General features: G+C 30.0%; 1 protein-coding gene and 1 long non-coding RNA gene across 6 annotated transcripts in view; both read right to left on the bottom strand.

Moving 5' to 3' along the window:
* Positions 1-26,550, bottom strand: part of raskol (Ras GTPase-activating protein raskol) — a 484,925-nt gene that overhangs the window by 8,440 nt on the left and 449,935 nt on the right. For all 5 annotated transcript variants that reach the window (XM_073971816.1, XM_073971817.1, XM_073971815.1 and 2 more), the window contains one exon: positions 3,686-3,806. In XM_073971816.1, coding sequence (XP_073827917.1) covers positions 3,686-3,806 — 121 coding nt within the window. The remainder of the gene's footprint in view (positions 1-3,685; positions 3,807-26,550) is intronic.
* LOC141396389 (uncharacterized) lies at positions 14,956-18,370 on the bottom strand. Its single transcript, XR_012411152.1, has 2 exons — positions 17,825-18,370; positions 14,956-17,779 (listed from the first exon to the last, which is right to left on the bottom strand). It is a non-coding gene; the product is annotated as an uncharacterized lncRNA (long non-coding RNA).

The raw sequence follows: 26,550 nt of genomic DNA, 5'->3' as shown, positions 1-26,550 counted from the left end.
ATTTTGATCTTGACTTGTGAATCAGAAATAAAAAGATATGGTCGCGAAAACATCTCTATAACATATTAAAAATATTTAGAGCGATTAATTTATATCTGATACCGGTTATTAAATTGTCTTGATTAAATTATTGGATTAAATTTGTCCCGAATTTATTTTTTGTTCACTAAAATATAATTTATCGTTATCCAAAATTATTTTTAAACCATATTTTGTACGTTTATTCGTTTCATTCAAATCGGTTACTTTTTGTTTTATATCGGTTACTTAACTTTTCTTGCAAGTTTTTGTTAACATATGCAATTTTAAGTTTGTGGAAACACATCTGAAAAACTTTACGAACAATTTTTTGACATTATGAACCGGTTACTTGATGTTTTGTATAGGTTACTAAAATGTTATTTTGATTTTTAAATGAAAAATAAACGCGAAGGGTTACCGAAAAACTTCTATAACTTATTCAGAACTATTGTTTTTGGTTTCATTGTGAAATGAATAAGGAAAACGATTACTTAATTTTTTGTACCCGTTATTAATATTAAATTTACCTTGAATTTATTTTTTCTTTCCCTTAAATATAATTTATATTTATCCAAAATAAATTTTAAACGATATTTTGTACGATTACTCGTTTCTTTGAAAACGGTTACTTTTTGTTTTATACCGGCTATTTAACTTTTCTTGCAAGTTTTTGTTGGCATATGCCATTTGAAGAATGCGGAGGTACATCTGAACGATTAAAAGCGATTTTTTGACATTTAAACCGGTTATATGATGTTTTGAAACGGTTACTCGATTTTTTGAAATGGTTACAAGAATTTTTTTTTGGTTTTTAATAAAAACTGAAAATTTAAGGTGTTCTTTCATAAAATATTCCTAGTGAGTATTTTGAATTTTGTATTGGTTATTTTTATTTTAACCGGTTACATGATATTTTGAAACGGTTACTCGAATTATATCTGGTGTTTTAAATAAAAAACGTAAAGGTAAGGTCTTGGACACACTTACATAGAGTATTCCTAACGATTACTAAGGTAGTCGAAGAGATTCTATGTTTTTTGAACCGGTTATCAGACGTGTAGAAGTGGTTACTCGTCTATATTTGGCCCTTTTGGTTTTAAATAAATACTGAAAAGTCCAGGAATCAGATCCATGGCATTTTCGAATTAATTAATTATAATTTCAAAGCGATTTTTTGACATTTTAAACCGTTTACATGATGTTTTGAAACGGTTACTCGATTTTTAATAAAAACTGAAAATTTAAGGTGTTCTTTTATAAAATATTCCTAGTGAATACTTTTTTGTATTGGTTATTTTAATTTTAACCGGTTTCTTGATATTTTGAACGGTTACTCGAATTTTATCTGGTGTTTTAAATGAAAAACGTAAAGGTAAGGTCGTGGACACATTTACATAGAATATTCCTAACGATTACTCAGTTAATCGAAGAGATTCTATGTTTTTTTAAACCGGTTATCTGACGTGTAGAAGTGGTTACTCGTCTATATTTGCCAGTTTTGGTTTTAAAAGAAGCCTGAAAAGTGCAGGAATCAGATCCAGGGCATTTTTGAATTAATTAATTATAATTTCAAACCGGTTATTTGAATTTCTAAGCCGGTTACTCGCCCTTGATTTTTTACTTCTGAACAAGAATACATGTTTTATGATTGTGAAATCACTGTTAATAGGCATTCGAAAACATTCTATGGTTACTCATACATATTCGAAGGTTTTGTTTAAAAAAAAAAAAAATTGAAAAGTTGTAGAATAACATTTTTAGAATAGCATTATTGATAAAATTATCTGATATTTAAAACGGTTATTTTAATTTTTAAACCATTAATTCCATCATTAATTTTTGCTTCTGGAATATAATTAATGTTTTAACTATTGTAAAGCAGCACCTGCTAGATATCGGAACAGCTAAAATGATTTTTGAATCGGTTAGTGGAGGCTTTTAAACGGTTACTCGGCATTAACTTGAATATATTGTATTGTACTTTTGTATTTTAAATAATGCGGAATCTCTTCTAAGTACTCCTGAAGTACTCATTTCGTTTTTCGAAATGGTTATTTATATTTTTGAACCGGTTACCCGTTTTTTGTTTTGATTTATATCTTAAAATTCATTTGTGAAATGCTGTAAAATAACCTTAATTAAATATATAAATCGATTTCTTGGCTTCCCGAGCCGCTAATTTGCATTTTTGAACCGGTTACTCGTCTTCAATTTGAACATATTGCTCATAATAGTATTTAAAATAATTTTCAGTCACTCCTGAGAGACATCTGACTTAATTGTTTGACCTTTCAAACCGATTATATTGGACTTTTGGAACCGGTTACCCGATATTTTCTCGCTTTTCTATCTCAAATTTTGATTTAAAAACATTAAGAATACTGAATCTGCAACGGAGAATGAGTTACCCGACTTTTGTTTTTATTTATATGTCAAAAATTAGTTCTGAAATGCTGTGAAAAACCTTAATTAAATATATAAATCGATTACTTGGCTTCCCGAGGCGCTAATTTGCATTTTTGAACCGATTACTCGTCTTTAATTTGAACATATTGCTCATAATATATTTTAAAATAATTTTCAGTCACTCCTGAGAGACATCTGATTAAATTGTTTGACCTTTCAAACCGATTATATTGGACTTTTGGAACCGGTTACCCGATATTTTCTAGCTTTTCGATTTAATTTTTGATTAAAAAACATTAAGACGACTAAATCTGGAATGGAAGATGAGTTCTGATTTGAGAATTTGGATTTTCGAACCGATTATGTGAATTTTTAAACCGGTTACTCGCCTTTTGTTTTCAATTTTATCTTATAATTATTTTTGAAATGCTGGGAACTCGCCTTTATAAAATTTTTGTATCGATTATTTCGCTTTCCAAGCAACTAACTTGCATTTTAAACCGGTTACTCTTCTTTAATTTGAATATATTGCTTACAATTTCATCTTATAATTAATTTTTGAAATGTTGTGAAATCGCCTTTAGCAAATTTTGGAATAGATTATTTCGCTTTCCGAGCAACTAACTTGCATTTTGGAAGCGGTTACCCTTCATTAATTTGAAAATATTGCTTATAATAGGATTTAAAATACTCTTGTGTCACTTCTAATGTATATCTGAACTGATGCACTGGCTTTTCGAACCGATTTAATTGAACTTTTGGAAGCGGTTACTCGGTATTTTTCCGGTTTTTGGATCTCAATATTAATTTAGAAGCACTAAGAATGGTATTTTGTACTGCAGCATTAATTGTGATATATATTTCTATCAATAGCTTGCCTTTCCGACCCAGTTATGTGTAAATTTCGAACCGGTTACTTAACAATTCTATCGTTCCTTGACCTCAATTTAAATTATTGAAACATTTAGATGCAGATAGTAACTATTAGGCTTTTCGAAGCGGCTTTTTAGACTTTTAGAACTGGTTATGTGTACTTTCTGAACCGGTTACTCGACTCTTTTATTTCATTTAAACCACATATAGCGATTTGTGGACAGTGAAACCAATATTGACAAATATTTCAACGAATAACCTGGCTTTTCGTATCATTTATCTGAATTTTTTACCCGATATTTTCTCTGTTATTTTGTTTCAAAGGCAAATATTTGGATTTTTAAGGAAGAAAATATGATAGAAATTTCCGGTGCTATGCTCTTACCTTTTAGAAAAGAAATTCGTAAATCTTGATGTGGTATTGTTTTCCTGTTGATTTTGTTTTTGACCCAATATGGGTGTCGCTGGTGCTGAGCCACGCCTGCATGCTTTTTCATATGAAGTATCTGAAATGAAATAAAAAAAAAACATAGAAATATAAGTTTCAGTTTTATATATATGGATATGCGTTGTTTTTAATCGATTCAACACAAATATTAAAAAAAAAAAATGACACAGATTTCTTAATGATTATTACACTTGACTTGAAAGATAGAGAGCGGGGGTATAATCTGCAACCCACATTTCAAGCAATGAAGATCAACATAAGTGATAATAATATGAAAAATTGGCAGATGCATGAATAAAATTGAATCATTAGTCATTCATTCATAGAGTCCGTCAGTCAGTCACTCAGTCATGCAAATAAGTAGTTAGAAATGCAATTAAAAAACTTGTTGCCTTTTTTAATTAAAAATATTATGGATTCGCTTTGATGAGCAAACACTTTAATAATATTTTTGCTGCTGCTAATCTTTTGATAATCAAAATTTGGTATTTCAAGTTGAGGACAAATGAAAGAAAAAAAAAAAAAAGATTTGTGTTTTTGCTTCAAAACACATGTTGAACAAGCAATTTACAGTGGATTTTAATGGCTTGCAAGAAAACAAAAACAAATCACTTGGCCACCACATAATTGTGACTTGGCTCGATTAATCAACCTTTTAGCCAGGGATTGCCAGTCACTAGCAGAGAGAAACGTTAGCCATTCAACGTGGATTTCATTTCATTACTTTGTAATTGTGGATTACGGTTAACCAAAATATTTCAAATGCTTTTCCCAGCTTGAATTCCCCGTGGCGGCATTTGAAAAAACAGACTGGGACAAAGAGGTTAGGAAAAAAATGACACTCTCTGTGAGATCATATAAATCTTAAGCGAAGCTAATTAATGGAGACAGACCGACAGACATGTAGAAAAGTAAGTAGCTGAAAATTAAACAATGTCACTGGAAGAGACAACTACACAAGAAGTTACTTAACAAGCGCCATTGTTTTTTGCCATGCCTATTAAATAACCGTTGCTGAGATAGCTGGTAAGAAAGACTTAACGGCCACATTGAGGCCAAGTGAATTGAGATTATACTCGTACATAATTTGCAAATAAGAGATTGCTTTTTATTGATTAATTTTCATGTTCATGTTACATTAATTTGTTTTAGAAAACTCAAAAAGCAAAAAACCACAAATCGATCATTTTCAATGAGAATGGATTAAGAACACAACCTCATGTAAACAAGTTTCTTATGACAAGTTCTTAAAAATAGAAATAGATTTTTGAATAATTTATTGGTCATAAATAAAACTAAATTGAAACAAGTTTTTGTAAAATTTTTATGGAAAAAATTATTTTTAGTTGTTATTAGTGTGTAAAAATGGTTCAGTATGTTTTTTAATATAAAAATCTGACATTTTTGGCGAACCGGTTCGAAACGGTTCTGAACCGGTTATGGCTAAATTTGGTCTTGATCGATTTGTGGACACTAAATGAACATAAATAACATAAAAATGATCAATCACGGTAAATTTTAAGGAACCGGTTCAATTCTATTTCTAAGAAAATTTTTAAAACTAAATATGACAAAGTGTAAATTTTATGTTGTAAACATATACACTTATTGACTCATAGTGACTTAGATTAAAGATGTTAACATTTTCGGCGAAACGGTTCATTTTACAAAAATGTTGGATTTGTAAAATTTTACAAATAGTAAATTTTAGCGGCTTAAACTATACAAAAATGATGCAGAACTGTTTAAAATATTCAAATCAGACATTTTTTGGTGAACCGGTTCAAACCGGTTCTGAACCGGTTATGGCAAAATTTGGTCTTAATCGATTTGTGGACACGTAGTCAACATGAATAACATAAAAAATTAAAATCGTAGGAAGTTCTAGTGAACCAGTAAAAGGTTATTTATAAGAAAAAATTGGATTTGAAAAAGAAAAATGTCAAATGTGACATTTATGAAAGACAATATGAATAAAATTTTATAAAAATTGATTAAATTATACAGAACTGTTTAAAATATTCAAATCTGAAATTTTTGGTGAACCGGTTCAAACCGGTTCTGAACCGGTTATGGCTAAATTTGGTCTTAATCGATTTGTGGACACTTAATTAACATGAATAACATAAAACTGTTCAATCGTAGTAAGTTTTAGTGAACCGGTTAGGCTTTTTTGCAAGAAAATTTTGAATTTTTAAATTTAATTAAAAATAACAAAAGTGGTAGTTATTTGAATTTCTTTATATTTGATGGCTCAAATTATGGAAAATGACGTAGAACTGCTTAAAAAATATTAAAATCTGGCATTTTGGGCGAACCGGTTCAAATCGGTTCTGAACCGGTTAAGGCTAATTTTGGTCTCAATCGATTTGTGGATACATTTGAAACATAAATCACATACAAAATTGCAATCGTAATAAATTTTAGAGAGAAATTTATTGCAAATTTGTTTCAAAAATGTATTTTCATTTTTAATTCGAAAAAAAACCGGAGTTGACATTTTAAAGTGGAAAATTCTTTGAAGTTGGTCAGTAAAAAATATTTTGGTGGCATTTTACTTCCCTAGGCAAAAAAACTCACTTTGTGTACAAATTTTGCTTAAACGTTTCGTCAAATAATACTTTTATGATAATTTAAGACACCCTACAGCATTTGGAAGAAGAAATAGGTTCGAGAAATTCATTTTAAGGTTACTATTGTGTTGTTTGATAGACAAATCGGTTCTGAAACGGTTGTTGAAATAAATTTAATTTGAATTCAACATTATGTAAACCATAACCGGAAACAAAAACTTTCCATTTTATCTATAATTTTTAATGCGTTTGTTAAAATGGCATGTTTTTAATGCGTTTGTTTCGCTTTCTTTTTGAACCGTTTCAAAATAAAAAGTTTTTTCTTCCAAATAGCTGAATTTACGATTAAAAATAAAATGAATTTGATGTTTTTAAAATCCCTGGGTTGAAAGTAATTATTCTATGCAAAAAATTCGCATAACCGGTTCAGAACCGTTTTGAACCGGTTCGCCAAAATTTGTATATTATAAAATTTTAAGATATTCTTAAGCATTTGAAACAAAAAATAAGCACCAAAATTGACTTTTACGGGTATTAAGAGGTGGGTTTTGGTGAACCGGTTATGAAAAAAAATATGAATTCGAATTCTATGTAGATCTTGGCCACAAAATGAAAAGCCTAATACGAAAATAAGATGAGAAATCAAAAAAAAAAAATTAATAAGAATATAAATTCAATAATAAATTTGTATAAAAAATTAATTTAAGTTATTTTTCTTTTAAAACTTCTGGATTATTTTTTTTTAAGGAAAAAGTAAAGAAAAGAACTTATTTTCATGTTTTTTACCTTCCCTGAACAAAGGAAATTCATTTTAAACAAAAATGGCACATAATCGGTTCAGAACCGTTTCGAATAGGTTCGCCTTAATGTGCATATTTTAACATTTTTAAGGCGTTCTATAGCATTCGGAAAAGAACTAAGCATCAAAAATAATTTTAAAGTATTTTAAGTAGGGTTTAATGAACCTGTATTGAAAATTTTACAGTATTAGAATTCTAAATCGAATGTTTTTAAAATTCTTAGTGAATTTGAAAGAATTTTCTTAGACGATAACAAAGTCAAATCCATTTGGAATCTTTAAAATTTCTTAGAAGAATTTTCACGTAACTTTTTTGGATATTTAGTTAAAAAAGTACATATTTTGAGCTATTTTGCCTTTTGAACCGGTTCGGATTCATAACTTTTGGCTTCATTTCCAATGAAACGACAAAGTAGAAAATGTATTTCAACGTTTTTTGACTTCCTTGGGCAAAGGAAATTTATTTTAAACAAAAATTTGGCATAACCGGTTCAGAACCGTTTTAAACCGGTTCGACAAAAAATGCATATTATGACATTTTAGGGCATTCTACAGCATTTAGAAATAGAAATAAGCACTAATATTAATTTTTTAATACATATATTATTGCTTCAATGAACCGGTTGTGAAAATTTTACAATATGAGAATTCTAAATGGAATATTTTAAAAATTCTTATGGAATTGTAGTGAATTTTCTTAGACGCAACAAAATCGAATGTATTTGAAATTTTTAAAATTTTTATTGAAGAAATTTTTCCTAAAATTTTTGGATATTTTGTTAAACAAAATTTGAGTTATTTTTTCTTTTGAACCGTCATAAATGTACTTTTGGTTTGTTTTCCAATGAAAAATCTAAATAAAAAACTTATTTTGATGTTTTTGTCTTCCTTGGGCAAAGAGAATTTATTACATGCAAAAATTTCGCATAACCGGTTCAGAACCGTTTTAAACCGATTCGCCAAAAAACACATATTATGGCATTTTAAGGCCTTCTATAGCATTTGGAACAAAAATAAGCACCAAATATGAATATAAACGAAGTAAATGGGTTGTTATATGCCTATTCTGGATGATATCGAATTTATTTCATCTCAATGGGGGGACTGATTTAAAATTGAAACCCATCACCAAGGTACATTGATATTTTTTAAAATTTGCCTTTGGCCTACAAATAAATTTCTTAGTCTCTACTAAAATCGAATGCTTCACAAAATTCAAAACCATTTTCTTAGGTCCAAATAAAATCGAATGCCTTTGGAATAATAAAACATTTCTTTTAAGAATTTTCTCTCCTTAACATTTGTGGTAATTTTGTAATTAGTATGCACCACCAGCCTCTGTAATATAACATTTCAATTCGTTTAGTTTCATACAATTTTTGTGTGTGCTTTACACTTACAACAAAGTTACAAAACACTTTAAATTTGTAAAACTATCGATAAAACTTTGAAAAACAAGTTTACATCGACGTTGCAAGTTTTCGATTTGTGGCCAGTTAGCCAGCCACCAAAACGTTCTTTGTTAATGGATTTTTTCTTTTTCATTTTAATTTTATTTACTTTGGCATGCCTTTCAAGTGATTTGCATGTGGCAACATGCTCGATTGGTGGGGCGTTACAGAATGAGTGAGTATACCTCCATTTTTAGCTTGGAAAAGAATTTCAAAAACTACGCATGAAAATGCAACAACAAGTAATGACGATGATGATAATGGGCCTTCAACACGCAACATGTGAACGCTTTTATTTCAGGGAGTCTTTTAAGAATTAAAGCTGGATGCACACATTTAACATTTTTATGAAAGTTTTAGGCCTTGTGGCAACAATTGTTGCAGCGAGCGAATTGCTTTGGTCGTTTGACTCTGAGGAGGCCATATACATATGCCCCAATAATGCATGTAATATTAATGACAACGATAATGCAATGGCAAATGGTGACGTGCTGCCACGTTGTAGAATGCTTTAGGTGCCCTGTGCCAACAATGTCGTCTCCTCCTATCCCGTCCAATATGTGTGTTGCGTATTGAATTTGTTTTTATGTTGATATTCCAACTTTTGAGTGCTTTATTCTTTTGTTTTGTTCTGCCAGTTTTCGCTTTTCCAATTTTTATGTTTTGTTCTTTGGTATTTTCTGTGTTACTCCTTTTGGTTTTTTGTTTTTCTGGATTAGGCCAAGTGGTGATTAAACGCATTTCAATGTGTTGTGTGCATAATTTTTATTGGCCGACTGTCCAGACATTGTCCATTCATTCCACAATGCCAGTCAGCCACCAATTCTAGCTAATGTTTGCTTAAGTATTCTTGCAGATATCGTTAAGAAAAAACAGAGAGGGAGGTTAGTGACTTGGTAAATTTGTTCTTCAGTATGCACTGGGTGCGTTGTCATGGTGGCAATGGCTGCAACTGCATCTATCTGTGGTTTGGTCGGAGGCTTCTACTGTTTATCGTTGGACATTAGTTATTTTGTTTTCATATTTAATTTGACTCATTGGATTTTATTTTCTTTGTTTTGTTTGGTTTGAAATGTTTACATTTCTGTTTCTAAACTTTCCTAGTGTCTGGTTGTATTGCTTTTTTTGTTTATCTTCTATAAATATTTATGCAAAAAATGTCCATCACTTAGATATTTCTTTTTTTTTGGAATTTATTTATATTTTTTGTGCTAAGTTTTGTTTTTATAAACAAAAGATTTGCAGAATTTTATTGCTCTTAGTTCATTTGGAAGCCTCCTTAATGTGTTACAAATTATTATAATTAATTTTTTTTTTTTTGAAAAGTGAATTAATTTTCTCCTTAAAAACTAAAAATGTAAATAATGGCTGAAATTAAAAGAAATAATCTCTTGAGATTAATGAGATTATTTTTAACAAAATCCTATGAAATTGTGCTCATAAAATTTTATTTCATTTATATTTCACTTGTATATGAAAAGAGAAGTCGTTTGAGACAAAAATTTCGCATAACCGGTTCAGAACCGATTTGAACCGTTTCGTCAAAAGCTGCAAATTTTGGGTTTTAGAAAGTTCTTTTATACATTTAGAAGAGTTTCAACAACTGTTTTAATGTTTTTGGTCCAAATAAATTAAATTTCTACATTAAATTTAAAATAAATTACTGGAATTAAAAAAAAAAAAGAAAAATATTTTCAACAAAATGCAGTAAAATTGTTCTTATACAATTTTATTTCATTTGTATTTCACTTTTATATGAAAAAAGAAGTCGTCTGAGACAAAAATTTCGCATAACCGGTTCAAAACCGGTTTGAACCGTTTCGCCAAAAACTGGTGATTTGGGTTTTCAGAAAGTTCTTTTACACATTTCGAAGAGTTTCAATAATTTTTTAGACGATTTTGGTCAACTAAATCCGGATTTTTCTACTTTAAATTCAAAATAAATAAAAATAAGAAAATACTGAAATTAAAAAATAATTTCTCATTCTATCTCTATATTTTCAACAAAATGCAGTCAAGTAGTGCTCATAAAATTTTATTTCATTTATATTTCACTTGTATGTGAAAAAATAATTCTTTTCAGACAAAAATTTCGCATAACCGGTTTGAACCGTTTTGCCGAAAATTGTCCATTCGGTGGTTTCGAGTGGTTTTTTACATATTTTGAAGAGTTTCAATAGTTTTAAAAATGTTTTTGGTCACATAAATCCGGGTTTTTCTACTTTAAATTCAAAATAAATAAAAATATCAAAAAAAAAAAAAATACTCAAATTAAAAAATAATTTCTCATTCCATATTTTCAACAAAATGCAGTCAAATTGTGCTCATAAAATTTTATTTTATTTATATATCACTTTTATATGAAAAGAGAAGTTGTTTGAGAAACAAATTTCGCATAACCGGTTCTGAACCGGTTTGAACCGTTTCGCTAAAAACTGATGATTTGGGGTTTTCGAAAGTTCTGTTACACATTTTGAGGAGTTTCAATAAAAGTTTAGTTGTTTTTGGTCAACTAAATCCGAATTCTTCTTATTTAAATTCAAAATTAAATCCTAAAATATTTAACAATTTTTTTCAACTCTTTTTGATATTACCTACCACTTGTCTACTAAGTTATAATCATAATCTTGTAAATTACATGTTCAAAACATGTTTCATAGTTTCCTTAAATAACTCAAAACCTAAGATTAAAGCTGTCATGTTTTTATGTGTTTCAATCTATAGCCAGGGGAATACAAGCATCAAACCAAAACATGTTTCATAACACCTTGTAAAAAAATGTAGCAAACCAAATATTTGTAATAATAGGTTTAGATTGTTGTAAAAGGTGGCTAAATACAACAAATACAACAGCATAAAATTTGAAAAAATATTAACATTGAGGCATTTGTAGTTTTTATCTTTCACTTTTATTACTGTACCAACAAATCTACAATTTAAAATTTATTTCCATATTTTATTTAAATTTTCGTTTAAATAATTCATAATAATTTTATTGATTGTTATTTTTTATTATTCATAAATTTTCTAATCTGACAGAACATGACCAATAATAACATTGCAATGAAATGAAAAAAAATTGAAAATTCTATAACACCTAAGCTGTCATTGTTTATACATTATTTTTTTCAAAGAGATAAGTTAAATTATTCTGATTTATAATGAATATTTATAGACACCAGAGATGGGAAGTGGAATGCCATGCACAAATTTAAATAATAGAATGATAAAATGTGTCTAAGTGTGTGTAAGTTTCTTTAAAATTTTTGTACTTGGAATTTAAATAAAAATTACATAGATTTTTATTGCAACAGATTCTCAAATAATAATTACGATTGAAAATTTCTATGTAAATTATATTTATAATTTGTCCAGGCATCGATTGATGTAAAAATCTCACATAACCGGTTCAAACCGATTTGAACCGATTCGCCAAAAATTATAGATTTTAGATTTTCAGGGCGTTTTTGGTTCCAATTTAAGCAGATAATAAATTCAAAAATTGCTAAATATGTTTTAAGCGAATTTTTCACCTTTTCTTCCCTAGAACCGGTTTAAAATTTTATGTTTTTTTCTTCTATATCACTGAATTTACACTGCAAAAATTTTAATTTGATGTTTTAAGCTTCCCTGTGTTAAAACTAATTACTCTGTGCAAAATTTTCGCATAACCGGTTCAGAACCGTTTTGAACCGGTTCACCAAAAAATTCATATTATTTTATGCTAAGACATTCTACAGCATTTGGAAGAAAAAATAAATGTCAAAATAGGCTTTTTCGGGTATTTAGAGTTAAGGACTGAGGAACCGGTTATGCAAAAACCAAAATCCAATATGAGAATTATAGATCTTTGCGAACAAAAGGTAAAGCCTAACAAAAAAGTGAGATAAGAAAACAATAAATTGCAGAATAAATGTAAATTCATTCAACAAGATTGTCATACTAATCGTGTTAAATATTTTTTCTTTTTGAACCGGTTCGCATTAAAACTTTTGGCTTATTTTTCAATGAAACAGCAAATTAAAAAAAAAAAATATTTTGATGTTTTTAGACTACTATAGACAAAGGGAATTTATTTTATGTAAAATTTTCACATAACCGGTTCAGAACTGTTTTGAACCGGTTCGCCAAAAAATACAACTTAAAACATTTTAAGGCATTTTGCAGCATTTGGAAGAAGAACTAATCATTAAAAATTATTTTTAAAGTATTTATGAACCGGGTTTGAAAATTTTTCAATATGAGAATAGTAAATCGAATATTTTTAATATTCGTATTGAATTCCAAAGAATTTTCTAACACGCTAACAAAATCGTATGCATTTGGAATACATATTTAAAAATATGTTTAAGAATTTTCTTTTAACATTTGTGGTTATTTTGTTAAAAAATAATTTTGAGTTAATTTTTTCAGATCTTTTGGCTTATTTCCCAATTAAATGGCATAGAAAAAAATGATTTTGATGTTTTTTGACTTCTCTAGGCAAAGGGAATTTATTTAATGTAAAAATTTGACATAACCGGTTCAGAACCGTTTTGAACCGGTTCGCCACAAAATGCATATTATATTATTTTAAGACATTCTACAGCATTTGGAAGATAAACTAATAAGTAAAAATGATTTTTAAAGTATTTATGAAAAATTTTCAATATGAGAATTCTAATTCGAATATTTTTAAAATTCGTATTGAATTCCAAAGAATTGTTCTATGACGCTGACAAAATCGAACGCATTTGGAATATATATTTAAAAATATGTTTAAGAATTTTCTCTTAACATTTGTGGTTATTTTGTAAAAAAATAATTTTGAGTTATTTTTTTTTTCTTTTGGACCTGAACACATTCAGATCTTTTGGCTTATTTCCCAATTAAATGGCATAGAAAAAAATAATGTTGATGTTTTTTGACTTCTCTAGGCAAAGGCAATTTATTTCATGTAAAAATTTCACATAACCGGTTCAGAACCGTTTTGAACCGGTTCGCCAAAAAATGCATATTATTTTATTTTAAGACATTTTACAGCATTTAGAAGTTGAACTAATAAGCAAAAATGATTTTATAAGTATTTTAAGAGAGGCTTCAAACCGGGTTTGAAAAATTTTCAACACGAGAATACCAAATCGAATGTTTTTTTAAAATTCGTATTAAACTCCAAAGAATTTCCCTAGACGCTAACAAAGTGAAATCCATCTGGAATATTTCCATTTTTTTAAGAATTTCTTTTTTTATAAATATCAGTTTTGAGTAATTTTTCATTCGAACCGGTTCTCATTCAGAACTTTAGGCTTACTTTCCAATTAAATAATATTGATGTTTTTGACTTCTCTAGGCAAAGGGAATTTATTTCATGTAAAAATTTCACATAACCGGTTCAAACCCGTTTAGAACCGGTTCGCCAAAAAATGCATATTATGATATTCTAAGACTTTCTGGAACGTTTGGAACACGAAACAGGAACTAAATATGCATATAAACGGAGTAAATAGGTAGATATATGCCTTTCCCAGGTCATATCGAATTTATGTCATCTGAATCTGCGTCTGATTCGAAATTTCAAAATTCCCATTTAATATCAAATAATTTTCGAAGACGCTTTAAAAATTTTTGAAATTTGATCAGAATAATAAAATTTTAATTGTAGCATAAACATACATATTTTTAATGAAACGTTTTTTAATTTTTGTAGAAACGTTTTTTAATCGGTTCATAAAATTGTAAATATAAAATATATATTTTTTTAAGTATTTTTATTTTTTATTATTTTTTTATTTTAACTTTTTTTATTTAAGTAAAAAAATTTTCAATAATTTCAATTAAAAAAATATGTTTTTTTTTTTGAAAAAATCATTAAATTTTTAGTAAAAAAATACAGTTTTTTTAAATAACCGCTTATCAAAATTTCATACTTAATAGATATTGCTAAAAAGTTTCCATACCCTTTAATGCACAAAAATGTCCACCCAAAATAATTGTTAAAGAATCTTACCTCTGGCAAACTCGATACTATAGCTCGTTGGCTCATCATCGAAAAATTCATTAAACATTCGTCTGGATATGTGATACAGTCGTGTATGGGAAAAATTCAAAACCAAACTTTGTGAAATATCCAAAAATTTTGAAGCCAATTCCATTCAGCAAACCAAAAAAGCTATACCCCCTTGGTGACACAAGAGGAGGTAGGTACAAGCGGTAACAAACAAAAACAGCAAGGGCTTTCTTTTGTGATGAGAATATTTGGAGGTTCTTGAAAGGTTTGGCTGCTTTTGTTTCACAAATGTTTTGTTACAATTTTTTACAAAAACAAGCTTTAACGGTTAGATGATTCTTGACAAAACAAAGTCAAGCAATTTTTGAATTGTAGATTGTTGGTTTATGTATTCTTAGTTTTTGTTATTTTGAAATTTAACACTTGGAGGTTGTGATTTGTGGATGGCCAGTCATCATCTCAGTTGCCGCCAGAAGCTTACGTTTGCTATATGAATTGTTTCTTTTTTGTATTTGTTTCAAATGACCATGACTAGCTTTGACATTGTAATTGTCACTGTTAGAGCGAGCACTCTTGGTGGGGTGCCGAGGGTTGAGGTATTTACTAAGGTTTCGTAGTTTTGTGATGGGAGTGTTACAACATTAAATAATTTGTTAATGTGTTCCAGATGATGTTCAAACTACATTTAATGTCAAATGTTGGTTTAATTTATGTTGAGCAGTTTTTAACAAAGTGAATGAGAATTATTAGGTTGGCTTTGTGAACAATTACTGTTATTTCTTTACCTCAAGGGAGGAAGGAGAAATATGCATTTTAAATTCTTTGGATAGCTTCAATATATTGAAAACATTTCAAAAATTCTCTTTTAATAATGTACTTTACTTTAAAAGTAGATGGGGGACAGTAGGAATCACTTTTATTACTTGCTGTATTTGCACAGTAGGAATCACATTTAATTTTAATGGCGTAGTTTTCACTCCAAATAAACAAATTTTCAATGAATTTATGTTCTTCAATTAATCACAGGGTCTTATAGTTTCTTTTTCATCACATTCTTAAAGCTTGTTCACATAGAAGTTAGATGAGACAGTAGGAATCACACCCTTAAATAGTATATGGGAAGTAGGAATCAAGTTTTATTTTTTCTGGATGTTTTCTTCTTTGATAAAACAATCTTTTAGGGCAAATAATTCTAAAATTAATCACTGGGTCTTTTAGTTTCACTTATCACCAATTTTTTGAGTTTTTTTCATAGAAGGTAGGAGGCACAGTAGGAATCTCTAGTTCAAAACTTCAACTCTTTTTATTTTTGGTTCACAAATGCTGGGGGTTTTGTACATTTTATATATCAAACACCCTCTAAGAATTCATAATCTTCTGATCCATCTTTTTTTGAATTTTGTTTCCGTAGAATGGTCCATAAGACAGCCTGAACACTATATTTTATGTTTCAATCTTCCTTAAATACTTTTCGATTTTCTATTTTTGCGTTTATCCACATATTTTTCCACAAGCACTTCACGAAACGCCAACCAATTCCCTTCAAGTTTCCAAAATATTTATAAATTGCAGATTTAATCCGCTCGAAAATAATCTTGATTTGGAGATCTTTGAAATTTGCCAAAACACTTGACAAACCATTATTTGAGGCCACAAATAAAAATAGGCGTTCTGCAATCACACTTGTTACTTATGTGAAATGGAAATTTTGAGCGTAGATTAATTTTTTGCCAACTTGTAACGCGAAACCGCTTAAATGCCAACTAAACCACTAAATGTCCCAAGAATAACTAGAATAATTACTACGAAACTATCTCTAAGGTCAAAGGTCCACAAATAACCGCCGTTGCCTGTTAAAAGAAAGGGACAACTAGCGTCTACACAAAATATTTCTATCCTTTTTCCCAACTTCATCACCTGCTTATTTTCAAATATCACACGAAAAAAATCCCCTTTCTCTGAAACAAAAACTGGAAATAGACAAAAATACGGAAATTTCTATATTTTTAGTTCAAACATCAAAGCAAACAAGTGGTGAAGTGGGAGATCACCAAAAACAACTGGCGTTTTTGGTGAGGTTAAAGGGAAACACAACCCAAAGCAGGTAGAAAACCCGGATCATAAATGCATACGCTCACTTAACCTCTACTCTATCCTCAAGAAACAATTATTTACGCATGCCTGAAAGGATGTGGAGGATATTTTTACAACAAAAATTGAGGAATGTAAAATATATTGTTGTTGTTTTTTTAGTTCCTTGATGTTTCGTGCAGTAAATTGTTGTATGACACGTAATTTTGGGTGATCATAAATTTGAAGATTTGTCTTTACAATACATCTTTGCAATGAGTGCGGCTCTTAGTAGGCGATTGAAGTAAAGATTACAACAACTTGTTATTGGTAAATTAGTTGTTGTTTTGAAAAGATAAGCCAAGGATATTAAGTTACACGAAATTGAAAATTTCCATATAATTTTGCTTTAATTCTTATGATTTTTATATTTTTCTTTTAATCCAGGAGAAGAAACATTGACTTTTTCTTTGCCTCGAAGTTAATTAAGACAAGTGTTGAATTTTCAACAGTCATCAAGAGGATCTTCTTGGGAATAATTAATCATTTGCTAGAAAATTGAAATTCGTAACAAATAAAGTCATTAGTCTTAGGAAGCGGTCTCAAAGAATTTCTGATAGAAACAGTAGAGAAATGTATGACTTCTATCCATATTTTGAATTGATTGTGGTTATGATATTTTGGAAGTGAATTCGCCACGCGTAGGAATAAATTTGTATATTTTATAGGATTTTTAATTTAAAATATATATTTTTATTATACAGTATTTTAAAGAACATGGTCTGCACTTTTAAAATAAACTTAATTCAAGGCGATACAACGAAAACTTGAAGATCGGCATGAAGATCGGCTTAACCACCCGTGAAACGTAGCGTAATGGTTGAATGTGTGGGACTTCGGTAGACTCCTAATTTTTCAATGTATATAATAGGTCTAATAAGCTCAACTCGAAAGAGAATTAATTAAATATCACTATAAATGACCTTCGCCTTAATAAGGCAAAAATAAAAAATAATTTCAGCATGAGCCAGGCTGGGATTCGAAGCTGGGTCTCCGACAACTGAGTGTCAAGGTTGCCGGCGTCTTAGCGTTCTGAACCACCATCAACTTGTCAAAACTTTAGTAGACAATAATTGATGATCAAAAAATCTTCTGATATAGGAGAGCAATAAAACTTACCATAGGAATAAAACTTACATAGGAATAAAAATTACCATAGTATTTGTGAACATTGAAAAATGGGATTACCAAGCAGGACTATAGGAAAAGTTTGGAGTTTCAAATAACTGACATAATTTCGCATATGCATTTATCTAATGAAGTGCGATATATATACTAGTTCCCAAGCTTTGCCTTCGTCTGCCACAAAAACAACATTCAATACGCCTGAAGATCGGCTTAACCACCCGTGAAACGTAGCGTAATGGTTGAATGTGTGGGACTTCGGTAGACTCCTAATTTTTCAATGTATATAATAGGTCTAATAAGCTCAACTCGAAAGAGAATTAATTAAAGAAAACTTCTGAGGTTATGGCCTTCAGAAATTTTTTGGCCAAGATTGAAAGGTTGAAAAAAAATGAAATGTTGACATCGATTCAAGGCGAGCAGAGGAATCAATTTACCAATTGTGGGGTACATTTTATTTGGTACATTTCAATTTCGTATAGCATTTTGAAGCACATTGTCCCCGCTTTTAAAATCTATTTGTTTTATAGAGATACAAGGAGAATTCCTGATTTTATGGTCTTCAGGGATTTGGTGCCCAGAATTCAAAAATACTAGATTTGTTCGGCAATTTCATTAGAGTATATCCTCACAAAGGAGTTTAAATACATTTAAAAACTAATTTTGTAGAATCGTAACCTTTAAACGCAGCAATTTGCATTGGTATGTATCCTGGGTCGAGGGTATTTTATAATTAGATTCACCACGCTTAGGAATCAATTTGTATATTTTATGGGACTCTTAATTGGAAATATATCTTTATCATACGCCAATTTGGAGAACAGCTTCTGCACTTTCAAAATCAACTTAGTTCAAGATGATACAGCGATTACTTCTGAGGTTATGGCCTTCAGGAACATTTAACAAATTTTGGCACAGATTCAAGATGCGAACAGGAATCAATTTATTAATTGTGGGTTACTTAAATCGAACATTGGTGGCGTCCTTTTTTACTGGGATAGCTAATACAATTTTGTCTTTTCAAAATAGTCTGGCTTAATCCCATTGTTGTTGTTTTATTATTTTAAAACAACTAATTTATTGGTGGAAAAAGATTGGCATTGTTCGCCAACGGGTAAGGCAAGGAAGACTAGTTTCGATCCACGCCACTGGATCTCATAAGTTCCCTTGTTTCTTGTTTGTGGATATTCTCCACCGAAATTATTTTTCAATAAGTTTTTCAACAAGAAACTTTTTATAACCAAACATCAATCGTCAGCTCGAAGTATAAAGGTGAACAAAGAAAAAACTTCAATGAGAAGTTTTTCTTTGGCAACCTAACATAACTCCGACGAAAGTGTTTACGAAACAAACCAAACCTTTTCCCACTGCTATGTGTCGTCGAATTTCGGCGAATGCACATAACAAAATGTAGTTGGTAGCTTGTCGCAGCCAACCATACAAACGGTGCCAATGTTTCTCAAATCGAACATTGGTGGCGTCGTTTTTTATTGGGATAGCTAATACAATTTTGTCTTTTCAAAATAGTCTGGCTTAATCCCATTGTTGTTGTTTTATTATTTTAAAACAACTAATTTATTAGTGGAAAAATTAAATATTTTCTTTTGTAGTATGGTTAAAGGAACCATGTTCACTATGGTACAGCCTAATTAATTTCAAAAACTTCAAATATCTTTAGGATACTTAGTTAATCTGGATCGCAAGATTTGAGTAGAATCACCAGAAAGCGTTGCTAGTTAGGAATCAATTTACACATTTCCCTAAACCTTTTACTTACTTTTACTTTACTATATGGTCACAGGAATCATGTTCCCTATTAGAACTACCTAACCAACATCAAGAACTTTAAATATTTTTATGCTACGCACTCACTCTGGACCCGAAGATTAGAGTGGATTCATCTGGAAGCTTTGCTAGTTAGGAATCAATTTACATATTTCTGTTAGACTTTTACTATTTTTTCTTTATTTACATATTATTCTTTCGTGGTATGGTCACAGGAATCATATTGACTACCGAACAGCCTAACCAATTTAAAAAAACTTCAAATATGATATTCAGTCTGGGTTAGACAATCTGAGTGGATTCATCACAAAGTTTTACAAGAATCAATTTCCAAATTTCTGTGAAATTTTTTACTTTAATTTAAATATTATTCTATTGTGGTATGGTTAAAGGAATCATGTTCACTATAGTACAGCCTAATTAATTTCAAAAACTTCAAATATCATTAGGATACTTACTTAATCTGGATAGGAAGATTTGAGTGGATTCACCAGAAAGCGTTGCTAGTTACGAATCAATTTACACATTTCCCTAAAACTTTTACTTACTTTTACTTTACTATATGGTCACAGGAATCATGTTCACTATTAGAACTACCTAACCAAAATCAAGAACTTTAAATATTTTTATGCTACTCACTCACTCTGGACCCGAAGATTAGAGTGGATTCATATGAAAGTTTTGCTATTTAGGAATCATTTTATATATTTCTGTTAGACTTTTACTATTTTTTCTTTATTTACATATTATTCTATCGTGGTATGGTCACAGGAATCATATTGGCTATAGAACATCCTAAACCATTTCAAAAAATTCAAATATGATATTCAGTCTGGGTCAGTCTGAGTGGATTCATCACAAAGTTGTACAAGTTAAGAATCAATTTCCAAACTTCTGTGAAATTTTTTGCTTTAATTTAAATATTATTCTTGTGTGGTATGGTTAAAGGAACCATGTTCACTATGGTACAGCCTAATTAATTTCAAAAACTTCAAATATCATTAGGATACTTACTTAATCTGGATAGGAAGATTTGAGTGGATTCACCAGAAAGCGTTGCTAGTTACGAATCAATTAACACATTTCCCTAAAACTTTTACTTACTTTTACTTTACTATATGGTCACAGGAATCATGTTCACTATTAGAACTACCTAACCAAAATCAAGAACTTCAAACATTTTTATGCTACTCACGGACTCTGGACTAGAAGGTCAGAGTGAATTCATCTGAAAGTTTTGCTAGTTAGTAATCAATTTATATATTTCTGTTAGACTTTGCATATTATTCCTTCGTGATATGGTCACAGGAATCATATTGTCTATAGAACAACCCAACGAATTTCGAAAACTTCAAATATGATATTCAGTCTGGGTCAGACAGTCTGAGTGGATTCATCACAAAGTTTTACACGAATCAATTTCCAAATTTCTGTGAAATTTTTTACTTTAATTTAAATATTATTCTTTTGTGGTATGGTTAAAGCAATCATGTTCACTATGGTACAGCCTAATTAATTTCAAATACTTCGAATATCTTTAGGATACTTTCTTAATCTGGATCGGAGGATTTGAGTGGATTCACAGAAAGCGTTGCTAGTTAGGAATCAATTTACACATTTCCCTAAAACTTTTACTTACTTTTACTTTACTATATGGTCACAGGAATCATGTTCACTATTAGAACTACCTAACCAAAATCAAGAACTTTAAATATTTTTATGCTACTCACTCACTCTGGACCCGAAGATTAGAGTGGATTTATATGAAATTTTGCTAGTTAGGAATCAATTTATATATTTCTGTTAGACTTTTACTACTTTTTCCTTTATGTGCATATTATTCCTTCGTGGTATGGTCACAGGAATCATATTGACTATAGAACAGCTTAAACAATTTAAAAACTACAAATATGATATTCAGTGTGGTTTAGAGAATCTGAGTGGATTCATCACAAAGTTTTACAAGTTATGAATCAATTCCCAAATTTCTGTGAAATTTTTTACTTTAATTTAAATATTATTCTTTTGTGGTATGGTTAAAGGAATCATGTTCACTATAGTACAGCCTAATTAATTTCAAAAACTTCAAATATCTTTATGATACTAATGTAATCTGGATCGGAAGATTTGAGTGGATTTACCAGAAAGCGTTTCTATTTACTAATCAATTTACACATTTCCCTAAAACTTTTACTTACTTTTACTTTACTATATGGTCACAGGAATCATGTTCACTATAATAAAAGAAATTAAAGGCTATATTTTCAAAATTTTCTTATTGGAAATCCAAAGTGGCTTTGCCTTAAAATTTTGTTCTCCTTCCCATTAGAAGAATTCACCAATAAGAAATTTCTCTCTTGGAACGTGAAAATGCCCTCTGGCGTTAAATAGCAACACTTTCTGTAAACAGAAATCCCTATTTCAAAGAAAAAGATTTCTAATTTAAATAAGGAAGGCATTCAGAAAAACGAGGAGAGAAGGAGTATGGCATAAATCTACTCCTCAAATACTTTTTATTCATGAGAAGACACAATCAACAAACAAACATCATCAAAATTCCAAAGGCACGCAATAATACATGGATGGATGGGATAGATTATGGCTGGTTGGTTGCTAGAGTGGATTGGGTTGTGGATATGGAGCTTCATGGCTTCATTTAAGGAATTCACATATTTTAAGGTGTGTGCTAAGCCTACAAATGTTGTTCTTGTCGTCTCTTTTTCAGCAAATAATGTCATGTGATGACGACAATCTTGCTGGGATAATGGTGGAAAATGTATGGAGGGATTATCGTCATAGCAATGAAGAAAGATAGAGGAAAAAATTTAGAAAAAATGAATGAATGTATAGGGCATTTGGAGGAGTAGTAGCTGTAGTAGAATTTTGTTAGCCATGTGTGGTTAAACTGTTGAGAGATGTTTTTTTCGTCTGTTTTATTTTTATGGTTTGTTTATTTTTTCAAGAATATGTTAATCAAGCATTTGAGGTTTTCAAACGTTGCTGTTGTTTACTTAGAAATGTACACCAAATGAAATGCAAAGGAGATGACTAAAGTAGAGGAAGAAGAAAAAAAATAAACACTTGCTTGGCACTTTGTGAAAATGAAAACGTTTTAGAATCTATTTCCCCCTTCTACTGCAACAGCTGCTCAGTAACTCAACTCTGTTTGATATGTATGTATATGGGGTGAGAAAAATTTTAACTCCACCTGAAAATATCTAATAAATGGCTGCCTAGTGAAGAAATGGTGTCATATTTAATCAAAATAAAAGGGGTTTTTTCGATAGGTTCACAAAACTTTTTCAAACGTTTAAAAATAAACAAAAAATTCCAATTTTATGCTTAATGCATTCACAATCTCCACTGCAGGTTTGACAAATTACTTCATCGCATACATTTTTGATTAGGTAAAAAATATGTGGGCTTCTTTGTTTTCTTTTTTTTCTTTTTTGGAATTTATGAGAATTTTCCTTAAATGTTGTGTTTGCTCTATGATATTTAACAAAGTTTTTTGATTTTTTGTGTTAAATGTCATGTCTCCATATTTCTTTCTCTTTTGTGTGAGGTAAAACAACAACTTGTTTATTGTCTGCCAAAGATAATTAATCAATACAAATAGCTCAGACGCATACACACTCATCTTTCATATTTTCTCCAATAATCCCCTCTTCCGGTTAGAAAATTTCTTTGTAGATGTTTTATGGTAGTATCAATTTATCAATTGAAAACAAGTAAGACCACCATCGAGTGACTAGACAGAAATTAGTAGAGAATATAGAGGGATGAGAGGTTCTGAAAACTTTACTTTAATAAATTAAAAGTCGTTCTAAAAGAAACTGTATTCTTATAGAAAACTTATTTCTAGGCCTATGTAATCCAAATGGATGCAATAGGTAAGTACTAGGTAAGCAGAAAACTAAGCAGATGTCTTGCGTAAGCAGAATAATGACGTGAAATAGTGAATCCTTAAAATTAAATAATAAAATAGCGATGACGTGTGAAGAATAATGCCTTGTAATCGAAGTTGATGCAAAAATGAAGCACTTGGTAAGCTAAAATGTAAGCAACATGTATGCCCATAGCAATTGGGTTTAACTTTATTAGGCGAATACTGACTTATGAATGTAAATTTATGTAAGTTAATGGTAAAAGGTCAATTAATTTCTAAGAAAAGATCTGTCTAACCAAATGGATGCATAAAGTATGCATTTGGTAAGCAGTAACTGATAATACAGTGTATAAACAATCAAATTTCATATAGGGTATTGAAAAACGACCACTTCGTCGGTCATTTTTTTTTTGTAATCTTCTCAAAAATATGTTGTCTATCTAAAAAACCCCTGGCCTGAAAGATTAGAACCACAAAGAGAAATATTCAAAAATATTCACATTCAAGAAAACGACCTTGTAATCACAAAAGATGAATGAAGTAAGCTGAAATGTAAGCTTTTCTAATATTTTGAATTACTTTTACCTTTGAAAAAGAAATACTGATTTATGAATGGGAATTCGTGAAATTTAAAGATAAAAGAACAATTCGTTTACACGAAAAGGACTGAGTAATCAAAATGGATGCATAAAGGGAGCATTTGGTAAGCAGACACTAATAGTAAAGTGTATAAACAACTAAAATTCATTTAGGGTATTGCAATATGAAGACAAAGGGGACTTTTTTTTGGTAATCTTCTCCAAAATAGGTTTGAAGATTAAATTAACAAATAGAAACATTCAAAACTATTCATACACGCAAAGAAAAAATATTTTTCGGTTTTGTTGGAACAAAAATATCTATTTTGGTTCCAAAAATGTGTTTGTTTTGTACAAACATTGTAACCCAAATCCAAAAATACCATCTTTTGTTCCGAACATAGAAAACAAAAACAACTTTCAAATTTCCGCAATATTGTAAAAATCGTTAACAATACCGATTGTAGGAACAATCATAATCTAAATTTTTAACAAAACATATTGTCAGCCCTGAAAACTAGATACTAAAATTTTTGATTTGAGTGTATATACTTCTCATATACACTTTCCACATAACTTTGATATAAATATCGCGTATAATATTACGAGCATTGATGAACGCAATACATGGTTTGCTACTTTAGCTGACAACAAAGGCAAACAACAAGCCACAAGCAGCCACCACAACATAAGGAATAATTAAACACCACAACAAACATGAAAAGGAAAGGAGAATGAAATAAAGAAGAAGAATGAAACAAAACAGAAACAAATAAAAACAAGAGTCTCATTGTTCGTATACATACACACAAATACAAAGTTAAGGGCAGCATGTCATACAAACACCACAACTCACCAAAATTGTTTTTTCAACACGGCATCGAATAGCGAGAGAAGAGAAAAAAATGTTCAAAGAAAAGAGAGAAATATTGTTCAGTTGACACAAATTATTTCTGGATTTAACAAAAACGATTGTTGGATTCACAATACTACATAAGGAATCCAACAATATGTTAACAATACATATTTTGCTCTTGGAATATTGTTGGATCAAACATATTTTTTTCTCTGCGTGTTGTCAAGAACACTATATTGTAATCAAAGTAGATGCAAAAATTACGCAGTAATGTAATCATTTATGCTCTTGCCAATGTTACCTTTAGAAAGTGATATACTGTTTATGAATGGTAAGTGGTGAAAAGGACTGAGTAATCAAAATGGATGCATAAAGGGAGCATTTTGGTAGGTAGATGTTGGCGATAAAGTATCTACATGACCGATTTTCATGTGTGTTCTTGGAATTCAATATCAATTTACTGGGAATAGGGCGAATATATTTTAAAATAATAAAACAGACACAAAGCTAATAATGCCTTCCACAGATGCACTTCATAAGCAACTAAGCGTTTAATTTAATGCTAAACATTTTGTTAATATTCTCCAAAACGAGATATCAAAACCTTGCCTGGCAGATTATAATCACAAATCGAAATATTCAATACTATTCACAGTCAATATCTAAAAATAACAAACAAATATTCCAAATGAAAATAAAAGTAGGCAATGTAAACTTCCAATCGTAATATTCTCATTCTTATTTACATGGTTATGTTAATTTGTTTCCCCCTTAAGCGTGGGTTTTATTTCTCACCTATAAAGTTGTATTATCTACATTTGACATCATAAAGAAAATTGTTATGATAACGAAAACTCAAAAAACCAAATAAAAAATAACATAACAATTTGAATTGTATTTGGTGGCTAATTTGAATATTTAATATTTTTAAGTAGAATTCCACACTAAATGCTAATGAAGATGGTGAAGATAAAGATGGTGATAATGAAATGTATCCGATGAAGTGATACTACGGTGGTATTCGTTTATGAGATTTAAAGCGTCTACCCAACCCACGCTTAATGAACATTCAAAATTGGGCATATAATTCTACCGTAAGCTGACATAGAACATTTTAATATTAGGCTTTGTGAAGAAGAAGTTAAGAGGAGAGTGGGAAATAATGTGTTTGGTGGTGAATGCGGTTCATGAAAAGAAACGAAGCACTTTGTAAGCGCTCAACATATGAAAGTGATTATTAATGAAAGTCCATACATCGGAACACTCGCAAATTATTACACATGTGAATCTGACCATCAGAGCAATGTTACATACAAAGAAGCACTTGGTAAGCACTCTAGATATGCAACTGCTTACTTATTGCTGCAATTGAGCATCGTTACATATTACGAAGCACTTTGTAAGCAGCACTAAAAATAAAAAACCTATAATTTATTAAGGAAATTAGACTACCGATCATACATCGAAACTCTTCATAAGCACCCCACATATTAAACTGATCATTATAGCAATTTTTGATGCAAAGAAGCACTTGGTAAGCACCACATATATATGCAACTGCTTACTTGTTGGTGCAATTGAGCGTCGTTACATATTACGAAGCCTTTGGTAAGCAGTTTTGGTATAAAAA

Source organism: Musca autumnalis, unplaced genomic scaffold (genome assembly GCF_047663935.1).
Source record: "Musca autumnalis isolate F117 unplaced genomic scaffold, ASM4766393v1 scaffold_3, whole genome shotgun sequence".
In the NCBI taxonomy this organism is placed as follows: Eukaryota; Metazoa; Arthropoda; class Insecta; order Diptera; family Muscidae; genus Musca; species Musca autumnalis.
Note: the sequence above shows the minus strand (reverse complement) of the source record. Positions and strands in the feature narration are given on the sequence as shown.